At 42.2% G+C, this 14,334-nt stretch overlaps 1 protein-coding gene across 1 annotated transcript in view; it reads right to left on the bottom strand.

Moving 5' to 3' along the window:
• TTC39C (tetratricopeptide repeat domain 39C) overlaps positions 1-14,334 on the bottom strand; it is a 136,740-nt gene that overhangs the window by 7,468 nt on the left and 114,938 nt on the right. The window contains exons 8-10 of the mRNA XM_006835021.1: positions 12,821-12,928; positions 6,749-6,858; positions 3,321-3,444 (exon numbers count right to left, since the gene is read on the bottom strand). Of these exons, the coding sequence (XP_006835084.1) occupies positions 3,321-3,444; positions 6,749-6,858; positions 12,821-12,928 (342 nt within the window). The remainder of the gene's footprint in view (positions 1-3,320; positions 3,445-6,748; positions 6,859-12,820; positions 12,929-14,334) is intronic.

The following is a 14,334-nucleotide window of genomic DNA, read 5'->3' as shown; positions in this document are numbered from 1 at the left end:
CTGAAGGCAGTGAGGTCAGCACACGGTGACTCAAGAACAGTAATGGGTGGGTAGGTGGAGAGAAGGGTTAGGAAACTACCGACTCAAACACTGCCACTGAGTTGTTTCCAGCTCATAGGGACCCTAAGGGACAGAGTAGAACTGCTCCTTAGGGGTTCTGAGGCTGTAAATCTTTATGGAAACAGACATCCTTCTCCCGGAGAGGCTGCTGGGTTTGAGCCACTGATCTTACAGTTAGCTAACCAATGCTAAACCCACCACATCACTAGGGCTCTTTGAATGAAACCATAAGACAAGGATATAAAGCCTCTAACTGGTTCTGTTGATAAAGGGAGTTTCAGATGGGCACTCTGATTAGCTGAGTGCACAAAATTAGGTGGGCTTCTTGCAGAGAGTTCACTAAATGCATAAAATCCGTATCACCATGTCAACTTTTTCTGGAACTTATTTCTGCATAAAGATTTTACAGTTCTCTGTATGTGTGGGTCAAATTGGATAATTTATGCTCAACATTGGGGAGTGATATAACCTAATGAATAAATCTCAGATTGGATCAACATTTAACAAAGATACGAGACAATTATTTCCTATTCACTCCAAAGCCCACGTCCTTCTCCATGACATCATTCTTGTTAGTTTACCTTGAGACCTAAAAAGGAGTTCAGAGAATGCCCGTCAAATCCCACGTGAGCAAGAATCACTCTTGTGCCTATCAATTACTGCCTATCTTACATGAGGGGGCTTCAAACAGCACATACAAAATAAAATGAAAACATAATGGACTTCTTCCACAACCTTTGTGAAGCCCACTCACACTTATATTTCTATTTTAAACAGCTCTAAGAATAAGATCTTGCATGAGTGCCTTAAAATAACACTTAGAATCATTCATAGTCCCTCTGAGTTAGACATGGAGAGATATTCTACATTGTTTCAACAACCAGGGATGGGTTTTCAAATTATAAATCCAAGAAAAGTTTGTTTCCTTTCAAGTAGTCCTCTTGGGAGAGTTACACACTGGCTCCAATTACAGGGCCATGACACATAACACCCTGTGGAGTTGTATTACATTGGCCTCAGAAAGATCTACACTCGCAAACTCCCAACCTTTGAGAGTGGACCTCTTTTTGGGAAATGGACAAAAGGCATCAGAATAGGAGCTGATGATAAGGGTGGGTGACTCCATGGATAACGTTATATTTGGTGAAAAACAAATGTGCTCGTAGAGAACTCAGACAAATGTCACAGTAGCAATGAACTGGTTCAGGAATAAGGCCAAAATATTATACTCCACGTCTTTTGATAAAAGCAGCATATATGTGGCATGGTAGGATAAGCACTAGACCTCTAGATCGGTTTGGTTTGGTCAGTGCTTCCAACTCACCAGTCACTCCTCAGCAAACCTATACAGATTCGCTATGAGTTGGAAGTGACTTGACGGCACTTAGCAACAACAACATAGTGAATGGTGCTGTGGGTTACGTGTTGGCTTAAACCCATCAGTCACTCTGCAGGAGAAAGATGACCATCTGCTCCTATGAAGATTTACAGTCTTGGGAACTCTGTATAGGGTCGCTATGAGTCAGAATTGACTCTATGGTAGTGGGTTTGGGTTATATGTGATTAAGAATTTTCTTCCAAAGAGAATTCCATTCTATGTAGCTATTCCTTTTTTGCATCTTTACACTTTCATTAAAACCTAGCAGTCTCATCTTGTTACCATGCTCCTAGCTGCATCATTCAGAGATCTTCCTGGCAGTTTTGTGTACAAGGGCTGAAGGCCTTGCCACCTGATGTGCTGTCCTCAGCCCAGCAGCATCTACACTTGCTCCTACGGGATCTGGGCAAGTCTCTTAACTTTTCTGCATCTCAGTGTCTTCATTAGAAAATGGGTCTGACAAGACTGTACGCCTTTCCTCCTCCCTAATCTACTGAGTGGAGAACAGTAGGTTATCTGCCAGGCTATACAGTGTCATTTAAATACATGCCATTAAGACTTTCAAAGACAATGTTTTTTTATTTCTTTAATTACCAACAAAGTCCTAATATATTTAAAGATTTGATTGTTCTCCCTATGGATTTTTCCTAACACTATAAAAATGATTTTATCAAGATAATTTTATATTGCCCTAACCTATGTTGTTGTTGTTAAGTGCCATCGAGTCGGTTCCGACCCATAGCGACCCTGTACAGGGTTTCCGAGGGTGTAAATCTTTACGGGAATAGAAAGCCTCATCTTTCTCCTGCGGAGCGGCTGGTAGTTTTGAACCGCTGACCTTAAGGTTCGCAGCCCAATTTGTAACCAGTACGCTACCAGAGCTCCTTACCTATAGTCTCAGGTTATTTGAACTACATGAGTTAACAATGTAGGCTTTTAATTACACTCCTAGGTAGTCACTCAAGAGAAATGTTAGTGTATGTCAACACAGAAGACCTGTATATTTATGTTGTACATTTAGCTTGTCGAAGCTTTCCTCGTGAGAGCTAAAGACCAGAAACAAGCCAAATGTCCATTAACAGGACATTTTTGTTGGACATACAAATTGTGGTACAGCTATAGTCATCTGCTGATAACCTAGATGGCACAAAGGTTGGTTGTGGCACTGAAGGGTGGCAGTTTGAACCTACACAATAGCACCACAGAAGAAAAGTCTGCCAATCTGCTTCTGTAAAGATTACAGCCAAGAAAACTCTATGGACCAGTTCTAATGTGTAACACATAGGGGCACCGCATGAGTTGCAATGATTTGATAGCAATCGTTTGATGTCCTACTCCATAAGGAAACATAATAAACACTGATTCAGGTTGCAATATAGGTAAATCTTACAGACATTAAGCTGAGCAAATGAAGTCAGCAGCAAAGACACACACACATGCTGTATGATTCCATCTGTATGAAGTTCAAGGACTGGCAAAACTATCTACAGAGATTAAAATCAGAATCGTGGTTGACTTGGAATGGGGGTTGGCTAGGAAGTGACACAGAGGAAACTTTAGGGGTGGTAGAAATGTTCTACATCTTGACAATGGTAGAGAACACCATGCTGTGCATTATAGCTCTCAGTAGGAAAAACTTTCAGAAACCTTTAGGGATGCAGAGCTAATGACATTGATCATAAGTGTACATTACCATATACTCCTAATGACAGAACCAAGTGGCCACTTATCCTATCACCTAATCAACTGAATTTTCATTGCCACTATATCATTTACCCAAGAATGACAGATTTGTGGTGTAACTATAGCCTGAGTCAGATAATATGAAACTGAAGAAAGCAATGCTAAGAAACAAGCCAATGCATGCAGCTGATTTTTTTACCTTGACTCATCTTCTGTAGGTTGGGAAAGGAACAGTTTGGAAGAGCTTTCCACAAGTATAACACTTCAATAGATGCCAACACACAGAGCACTTTGGTTGGTGTTTGTTTCCGAAATCTCTCTGCCTGCAAGTAGTAAGACTGATTAGGTTAGAGTTTTCAAAAACAAATTCAAATAAAAATATGCTTCTGAAACATTTAAAAATTCCCAATTCATACTTGATGCAACTGTCCTCTTTTACCTACCACCTGGCTGTCAGTCTGTCATACTGTGGTGGCTTGCATGTTGCTGTGATGCTGGAAGCTATGCCACCCATATTTCAACTACTAGCAGGGCCACCCATGATGGACAGGAGTTTCCAGATTAAGATAGACAAGGAAGAAAGGACTGGTGATCTACTTTAACAAAATAGCTAATGGCATTCCTATGGATTACAGAATTCTATCTGATACTTTGTTGTTTTTGTTAGGTGCCACTGAGTCGTATTCTGACTCACAGAGACCTTATACACAACAGAACAAAACACTGCCTAGTTCTGTGCCATCCTCACAATTGTTACAATTGTTACACTGACTCCATTGCTTCTGCCATGGTGCCAACCCATCTCATTGGTGGTCTTCCTCTCTTTCACTGGCCTTCACTTTACCAAGCATGATGTCCTTCTCCAGGGACTGGTGTCTCTTGATAACACATCCAGAGTATGAGAGATGAATTCTGGCCATCCTGTCTTCTAAGGAGCATTCTGGCTGTGCTTCTTCCAATACAGACTTGTTTGTTTTTCTGGCAGTTCATGGTACTTTCAATATTCTTCTTCAACACCATAACTCCAATGCATCAATTCTTTTACTGTCTTCCTTGTTCAATGTACAACTTTCACATGCATATAAGACATTTGAGATACCACAGCTCTTGTCAGTCACACCTTAATTGTCAAACTGATTATCATTGCTCTTGAACACTTTAAAGAGGTCATGTGAAGCAGATTTGCTTAATGTAATACACCATTTGATTTCTTGACTGCTGCTTCCATGAGTATTGATTGTGAGCCCAAGCAAAATTGTGAATCCAGACAACTTCAATCTTTTTTCCATTTGTCACAATGTTATTGGTTGGTCCAGCGGTGAGGATTTTTGTTTTCTTTATTTTGAGGTACAACCCTTTCTGAAGGCTATGGTCTTTGATCTTCATCAGTAAGTGTTTTAAGTCCTCTTCACTTTCAGCAAGTAGTTCTATCATCTGCATATCACAGGTTGTCAATGAGTCTTCCTCCAATCTTGATGCCACGTTCTCCTTCATATAAACCAACTTCTCAGATTATTTGCTAAGCATACAGGTTGAGTAAGTACAGTGAAAGAATGCAACTCTGACATACACCTTTCCTGATTTTAAACCATAAAGTGTCCCCTTGTTCTGTTCAAACAATTGCCTCTTGGTCTATGTACAGGTTTCTTATGAACACAATTAAGTGTTACAGAATACTCAATCTCTGCAATGTTGTCCATAGCTTTTTCCATGCATTTTCTTTATATTGAGGGGCAATTTCCACTGTAGGCTGTAGTTCTTGGTCTTCATCAGTAAGTATTTTATGTCCTCTTGGCTTCCAGTAAGCAAGGTTATATCATCTGCATATTGCAGATTGTTAATAAGTCTTCCTCCAATCCTGATGCCATGCTCTTCTTCATATAAATGGATGAGTTCTCAGAAGGAACTAATTGATGGAGAGACATATTATGTTTGGTAAAGTGGAGGGCCAGTGAAGACAGGCATTCAGCTCCTGATACAATAGCTGTAACAAGGGACTGAAATCTATCAGAGCATGAAACTGATGCAGGACTGGCCAGCATTTCATTCTGTCATACATGGGGTCACTATGAGTTCGAGCTGACTCCACCACAACTAACAGCAGCAAATGATCTCCCACAAAGCTAAAAATGAGAATTTCTCTAAATACTTGTAATTTAAAATAGTGGTCTCCAGTTTTTAGCATATTGGTATATATGTCTTTCATGCATTACTCAGCACAATCTACTATCAAGATCCAGGTGAATCTAGATGCATCTTAGTCTAAATAAACCCAGGCAATTCATAAAAGTTGAGTGATGAATAGTAACTCAGTGGGTCAATTGGGAGGATGCATGACTTTTGACTTTTCTCAACTAGTTCCATTCCACATTATAATCTAGTTTAGACACAAAATCATTTATTACATGTCTATTCAATTAAAACTGAAAAACCTAAAATCAAGGTGGTGGCAGTGTGCCATGGAGTTGGCTCCGATTCATAGTGACCCTGAACAGGGTTTCTGAGGCTGTAAATCTTTACGGGAGAAGAAAGCCTCATCTTTCTCCTGCAGAGCGGCTGGTAGTGTCAAACTGCTGATCTTGAGGTTAGCAGCCCAATTCATAACCACTACTCTGGTAGCGTAGTGGTTACGAATCGGGCTGCGAACCTTAAGGTCAGCGGTTCGAAACTACCAGCCGCTCTGCAGGAGAAAGATGAGGCTTTCTACTCCCGTAAAGATTTACACCCTCGGAAACCCTGTACAGGGTCAATATGGGTCGGAACTGACTCGACGGCACTTAACAACAACAACACTACCAGATCTCCTTGTAATACAAGGTAGGTCAGCTAAATTTTATTCTTAAAATTATTGAATAAATCAGGAACGTTGTTTCTGCGGTGCTCTGTCGGGATAGTTGATGAAACTTTTGGTTTTTATTAAGTTAAAACATAGCATGCTCACTCTATTGGCATCAGACAGTCTGTATCTTTTACCGAAGCTCTGCTCATTTGTATTCTGGGTAGAGCTTAGGTGAAACTTCCTTCCCCAGATACACTCATTAGCTCCCCAGTCAGTAATGTCCCTCTACTCATAGAAAAAGACTGAGAAGAAACTGCTTTAATTATTTGCAGCAAAACTAGCACTTTCTATGCAGAGCATAGTCTGACCTGGAAGGAAATCCTCTTCCCAGCAATGCTTACAATACACAAAGCAAGTAGTCTTCAACCTTGAATATGATGTACTAAAAGGAGTGGTGCTGTGGGTTAATGTGCCAGACTGCAAAGCTGTTTCACTGCAAGGTTGGTGGTTCAAGCTCACCAGCTGCTCCTCGGAAACCCCATACAGGGTCGCTATGGGTCGGAACCAACTCGACAGCACTTCACAACAACAACGGAGCTCTGGTAGTGTAGTGGTTACAAGTTGGGCTGCTAACCTCAAGATCAGCAGTTCTATACTACCAGCCATTCCGGGGGATGAGGCTTTCTGCTCCCGTAAAGATTTACCGCCTTGGAAACCCTATACAGGATCGCTCAGAGTCGGAACCGACTCCACAGCACACTACCACCACCACTACCACCAAAGTCAGGTAGCGTTGGATATAAATGCCCATCAAAAATAATACACCAGATAAATAGTCTTCCACATACCTTTTTCACTGAGAACTGTTCGATCTGATTGTTTTTCCTTTTGAAGAGTTTCTGAACGTCTTTAAAGACAATCTGTGCTCCATCCACATCACCAGTGGCTCCTTGACACACTGTAGGAAGGCACAGTTAAGGTTTTCAAATGTTATGGGGGGAAATGCCACTAAGGATGGCACAGTTTACACTCAGCTGCTAATGGAAAGGTCAACACTTCAAATCCATCCATGGTGGTGTGAAAGAAAGACCTGGCGATCTAGTTCCAGAAAATGACGGTCATTGAAAACCCTATGGAGCGCAGTTCCACACTGACACACACAAGGTCACCATGAGCTGGAAGTGGCTTGACAGCACAAAAGTTTGTTTGTTTTTTAAAAGCGATGCCTACTTCGATGATACTTGGAAAATATTACGTAGGTATTTGCAGAGGGTACAAATCTTTTCAAAAGGCGGTAACACAAAGTACAGCTTCCTCTTCCTGGTGGTCAGCCCACGATTTCCACAACGATTCCCCCAGGTCCCTGTGCTTACAGGAGTCAGGGTCTTGACTTTTTATTGGGAAGACAACCTTGCACACAACAAAAGCCCCAGCGATGGCCACAAGCCATGAACACCGTAGTAGAGGCCCACTGGCTCAGACAGTGGAGTAAAAGGAATCTAGAAAGACCAGGGAGGCGATGAATGGGTCATGAAAGCTTCATGGTGCAAGGAGACTATCCCAGCCCCTGGAATGCCATGAATCAACTCCACACATGTCCATGACCACTCACCACTCACAAACATATACATATCTATTTGTCTCCAGAAAGATTGAAAAAGAAAACCCCAAACTTGCATTTGGAATACAAAATTCAGCTGAAGAGATGACACAACACACATATGCACACACAATCCCTAGCTACAGTGTATATATGAGGAGGTTTCAAAAACCTCCATGGAAAAATTCCATTATCTTTTAATCCCACTTTTCCACAGATTTTTTGAAATTCCCTCATAGTATTAACAGTCTTCAAGGGAAGAGAACCAAAATGCTTTTAGAAAGCATCCAGAGGAAAGGAGGGTTCATCTCTCTCTGGAGTGGTCCGGGGGGGCTGTGAGGAGCCAGAGTTGCAGGATGGACACAATTGTGAGAGTCTGCACACCAGCCTCATTTTACCCCAAACACAACACAAAGACTCAGCCACACTCCAACCGCTTTATCTGTGCTCTGCATTCCCCAAGCTTCACACGCGGCGTCTACTCCGCTCTTTCATGACACTGACTATTTGTCATCTGCATCTCCACTCCCATGGCACAATCCATTTCTATTCACTGTTTGTTACTTACAAGTCGCATGTTGTTTTTCCCTCCCTGGCTGTAACAGATGTTGATTTGCTCGTTCCTTTATTTGAGCAACACTCTACTTAGGCAGAGTCCTGATGTGGCACTGTAGGATAAGCACTGGACTTATCTTAGGCCGGCAGTTCAAAACCACCAGCCACTCCTTGGAAACCATATACAGGATCACTGTGAGTCTGAACTGACTCGATGGCACTTACAACAACAAACATCCACATAGGTAGGACCTGTAATCAGCATTTGTAGGCTTGGTCAAGCACGCTCCAGGGCCCAGCAGTCAGGGGAAGGCAGGAGAAATAAGTCTTACAGGACTCTGACGATGATGAGGAGAGGGGAAAGTCAAGTGAGTCCTCCTAGGAAGTAAGAGGGACTAGGTTGAATGTTTAAACGGGCAATTCCATTCATAGTTACAGGGGCAGTCCTGGTCCAGATGTGGGGTCTGCACTAGCCCAAATACAACATTTCAAAACCAGAAGGAAGCTCAGGGATTACTCTGCACAGCCCACATCATCATTTTATATGTCAGCAGCAGTAAAGGCCCAGGGAAGTTAAGCAACTTGCATAAGGTTGTATAATGAATCTAGGGGGATGGGATTTCTGATGCTCCTAGCTTGAGGTCTCGTAAGATAGCTGAGACATTTCTTATAGCCACATAGGGAAAAAAAGTGTTCTAAATAGTAAGGTTATCAATATCTGAATCACCCTTAAAAGGTCTATAACACTAATACCTCAGACCGTGAAGAACAAAAGCACCTATTCCTCTTGCAGTAAAGTCAGAGATGGCTTGAAAAGCCGCAGCTTCTTGGAAGGCCCTGAGTCCGAAAATCAAGGCTACACAGAACTCTGAACACTTGGCTCTTAAGCTTATACCACTTCCCAAGGGGCAGTTGTTCCAAGTTCCAAGAGGCAGTTGTTCAAACAGAGCACGGGAACGCTGAATGGTTTAAAATTAAGAAAGGTGTGGAACAAGGTTGTATTCTTTCACCATACTTATTCAACCTGTATGCTGTGCAAATTATCCAAGAAGCTGGGATCTTTGAAGAAAAACATGGCATCAGGATTGGAGGAAGACTCATTAACAACCTGTGATATGCAGATGACACAAGCTTGCTTGCTAAAAGTGAAGAGGGCTTAAAATATTTACTGATGAAGATCAAAGAGCACAGTCTTTGGTATGGATTGCATCTCAATGTAAATAAAACAAAAATCTTCACCATTGCACCAATACACAACATTCTTATCAATGGAGAAAAGATTGAAGTTGTCAAGGACTTCATTCTTCTTGGATCAACTATCAACACTCATGGAAGCAGCAGTCAAGAAATCAAACAACGTATTGCATTAGGCAAATCTACTGCACAAGATCTTTTTAAAGTGTTGAAGAGCAAAGATGTCAGCTTGAGGACTAAGGTGTGCCTGACCCAAAGCATGGTATTTTCAATAACCTCATATGCATGTGAAAGCTGGACAGTGAATAAGGAAGACCATAGAAGAATTGATACTTTTGAGTTATGGTGTTGGAGGAGAATATTAAAAGTTCCATAGGCTGTCAAAAGAACCAATAGATCTGTGTTGGAAGAAGTGCAGCCAGAGTGCTCCTTAGAGGCCAGGATGGCCAAACTTCATCTCTCATACTTCGGACATATTGTCAGAAGGGACCAGTTGCTGGAGAAGGGTATCATGTTTGGTAAGGTGGAGGGTCAGAGAAAAAGAGGAAGACCCCCAGCAAGATGGATTGGAAAAGTGGCAGCATCAATGGGCTCAAGCTTGGCAACAATTGTGAGGTTGGCCCAGGATCGGGCAGTGTTTTGTGCATATGGTCATTATTAGTTGGTAAGACCCGATGGATCTAACAACAACAACAACAACTTCCTAAGTGGTATTTTAATCTTCTCATTTTGACCTAATTAACAAGCCTATGAAAGACCAGCATGAACAGTAGAACCAGGTTCATCCTCTCCTGGCTCTGTCACCACATACCCGGTCCTTTACCACCAACTCAAGTGACAACTCCCACAAAATACCTTCTCTGATTGCTCGGGGGAACTAACCCTTCCCTTCCTCATGTGCTCTTCATAGTATAGTTTCTCACACATATCCCATCATCTCCACGAAATCTCCTTGCAGAGGCAGAGCTTATAGTATTTCATGATTATCATCTCCAAGTGTAGTGGTTACAAGTTGGGCTGCTTACCTAAAGGTCAGCAGGTCAAAATTGCCAGCTGTTTCGTGGGAGAAAGATGAAGCTTTCTGCTCCCATAAAGATTTACAGGCTTGGAAACTCTATACAGAGTCACTATGAGTCGGAACCGACTCCACAGCACACCACCACCACCACCACAACTAGTATAGCTGCCCTGGTGGTGCAGTAGCTAAGGCCCCATGTGCTAAACGAAAGGCCAGTGGTTCAACCCCACCAGCAACTCCGAGGAAGTAAAACATAGTCACGTGTTTCCATAAAGATGATAATCTAGGAAATTCTATGAGGCAGGTCTACTCTTTCTTGAAGGGTCTCTACAAGCTGGAATCCAACTGACAGCACATAACAAAACAACCACTAGTGTCGTCATGGGATTTCCAAACAGTTGGAGTCTGAATGTTCTTTTACACAGCCCAAACTGAACATTTATTTCTTCAGGTTCTATGCTCAACAAAGATCATGTGACCCCACAACACTCTGACTGCTGGGCTGTTAGGATTCTCTCTGGGCTACGCAATCCTGGCTCGCGGCCTTGGGTGTAGCGAGGCTGTACCATAATTAGCTGCTACTTTCCTCTAACATGTCTGAAAGTTCAATAAAAATAACATCCAAAGTGTGAGTAGTAGAAGACTAACCAGTGCATTGAAAATGAGCTTGTTCAAACATCAATGAATAAGAAAATGGATGCCCTACTACCACTGCCACCACCTTGCTGTACGTTTGTCATATTATGGTGGCTTGCCTGTTGCTATGATGCTGAAAGCTATGCCGTTAGCATTTCAAGGTCACTCATAGTGGACAGGCCTCAGTGGAGTTCCCATACTGAGACAAGGAAGAAAGGACTGGCAATCTACTTTTTGAAAGTTAGTCAGTGAAACTCCTATGGATCAGAACAGACTATTGTCCAGTTCAATGCTGGCAGATGAACTCCCCTAGGTTGGAAGGCCCTCAAGATACACAATGGCCACACCATGGACTCAAGCATCCCAGTGGCCATGAAGAAGGTACAGGTATTTAATAATTGGATTAGTCTTGAATTATGAGGAAAATAGCCTATTATATGGCTGCATTAGAAGAGTTCATTGTTAGTAGATAGATTCTCTTATACATCTGAAAAGATTTACATGAAACTTGCTGAAAAGGCAGGAAAATGTGCAACCGCTTGGGCTTCTCCAATAGGAACCCACCGCAGCACATTACATACCTCAGGGTGCAGAGAACCCTCTTGTCCACCAGGTGGCAGCACAGCTTTAACTATCTCATTGTGAAGTGCTATGGAGTCCTTTCTGACTCATGTTTTCAGTTGCTGGAGAAGGATATCATGTTTGGTAACGTGGAGCGTCAGAAAAAAAGAGGAAGACCCCCAACGAGGTGGACTGGCAAAGTGGCAGCATCGATGGATTCAAGCATGGCAACAGTAGTGAGGTTGGCCCAGGATTGGGCAGTGTTTCTTTCTGCTGTGCATAAGGTCGCTATGGGTCGGTACCAACTCGATGGCATCTAACAACAAAAAGTTGGTTCCAACTCATAGTCATCCTGTATAGGGTTTGCCAAACTTGTGGCTAACAGTCTAGTGCTTGTCCTACAGCACCACATCAGGACTCCTCAAACAAGAGCAAAAAATCAACCCATTTTACAAATTACTGCTATAATGATATGATGCTGTTAAGCGCCGACCTTGTGGTTCACAACCCAATGCTTATGCTACACTAGGAATTCTATAATGGCATGTTGTTGTTGTTGTTACGTGCCGTCGAGTCAGTTCCGACCCATAGTGACCCTGTACAGTGTTTCCAAGGGTGTAAATCTTTACGGGAGTAGAAAGCCTCATCTTTCTCCTGCGGAGCAGCTGGAAGTTTCAAACCGCTGACCTTAAGGTTCGTAACCACTACGCTACCAGAGCTCCTTCATAATGGCATATGCAGTGCTAAAATAGCTTATGAATTTAACAACACAGAAGAAGAAAGGCTTGGTGATCTACTTCCTAAGTATCACCTGCTAAAACCCAGCTCTACTCAGGCACACATGGGGTTGTACAAGGTGGAAGTGTACAACTCAAAACCTACACAAATTTGTAAACTCGGCTCTAATAATCCAAGTGAAAATATTAATACAGTTAAAAAGATATGTGGAATTCCTAAAATGTCTTTAAACTTCTAATCAAAAAATAAATCTTTATAGGACTTAAAGGAAGTGGGTAAGGGGAGGTAGAGGTTGTTTAGGACAAAAACCATCAGCATTCCTTATAATAAGCATTCCTTTCATAGTAGTAAACACATAACTAAACCGGGCCCAGAGGGGAAGATGGGCAAAGGAGATGGTGTATAGAATTAGGTTTCTTGGTGTTCAGTTGGATAAGTGAACATTGTATTCAACTACTAAGCACCTGGTAGCAGAAGACAGTCATATGCTGCTATGGAAAATTGTGTAAGACTGACACAACCTCTCCTATCCTCTGATCACTATTCTCCTGCCTACCAACGGCAAGTGAGCTAGCTCAGAGTGCAAAAATGCGGCTGTGCAGGCCACGGTGGACTCACCTGCAGTTAAATACGCGTAATAGCACTGGGACCACCGGGACTCGTTTTTCAGCCTCTCAAATGAATCGAATGCGTCCTTGAAGTTCAGCTCAATCATACTGCACCAACCTACGAAAGAAATACTTTTAGCACCTTCCCATCAAGTCTTGAGCTTCCTGTCCCACGTTTAAGTTAACATCTCTGATACTGCCATCTTTCTTTGTGTTTTATGGGAGCTGTCTGAACACGTAACAAATTATTTTTTTCACAAGAAACCAGAGTGTTGTCTTAGTTTCAGTATGAAGTTTTGAATAAGATACCCATTAACTCAATGCCACTGAGTCGATTCTGACTCACAGCGACCCTGAGGATATGGGCAGAGTAGACTGTTTCTTAGGGCTTGGGAGACTCTGAATCTTTCTCCTGAAGAGTGGCTGGTGGGTTTGAATTGCTGACTTTAGGGTTAGCAGTCACCCCTGTGCCACCAGAATTCCATCTGAATAAGACAATCACGTCTTATTTCACAACTGATAAAGCAGTATGCTGTTGATTACTGCCGCTGGGTTGGTTCTGAATCATAGCCACGCTGTATGGGGTTTCCAAGGCTATAAATCTTTACAGGAATAGAAAGCCTCATCTCTTTCCTGTGATTAAGTAGCGTATAGAAGATATTGATTTAAAGGTGTCTAGAAAAACCCTATTTGCCATGTACAATGAAGAGATTAGCCTAAACACATGTAGTGGTTCTGTGAGATTAGGCACCAGTAGTTAAGTGTTAGACTGCTAACGGAAAGGTTGGTAGTTCAAATCCAAAATGAGCTCTGAAGAAGAAAGATGAGGCAGCCTGCTTCCATAGAGATTTACATCCTCAAAAGCCCTGAGGAGGTGTTTTACTGTTCTGTAGGGTTACTGTGACTCCAAACTGACATTATGGTAGTGGATTCTGTTTTGTTTGTTTGGACACAGGCACAGAAAGTGAAGTGCCAGCAATGTCATTAGGTTATATACATAGTGACTAACTCAAAATGTCTTATTCATTATTCCTACTCATTTGCAAATCTTTATGAGATACAGAAAGCAAGCCAGTCGGAAATCAATATTTGCTCACGCTGCCCTCTGCAAATTGGGAGTGAGCAGAGAGAAGATCTCATCATCCCTGGGCCCAAACATGTGTTTTCACTGCTTAAAGAACAGTCGTAACTGACAGGCTAGGAATTTTAATCCTACTGCTAAACAACAGTGCACTAGTGGCTATCCAGTGGATTCTGACTCAAAGTGACCTTTCAGGGCCTCACAGGATCCTACAGGTAGAAATGTTCCAGAGGGTTGTTTTTTTTAAAGGCTGTCACCTGTTGCGGACCGTGTAAGACTGGTCAGAGGTTCGAGGCCCTATAGGGCCGAGTGTAAAAATTAGGCCACTGACAGTTAATGGCAAATTGCTTTCATCTTAATATTCAGTTATATATATTAAATTAATACATGGAGCCTTTGATAATCCACAGATAAATGTGATATTTTCCTAAAGCCTAAGACTA

Source organism: Chrysochloris asiatica, unplaced genomic scaffold (assembly GCF_000296735.1).
Source record: "Chrysochloris asiatica unplaced genomic scaffold, ChrAsi1.0 scaffold00015, whole genome shotgun sequence".
Taxonomy (NCBI): Eukaryota; Metazoa; Chordata; class Mammalia; order Afrosoricida; family Chrysochloridae; genus Chrysochloris; species Chrysochloris asiatica.
This window is presented reverse-complemented; position numbering and strand designations above follow the sequence as displayed.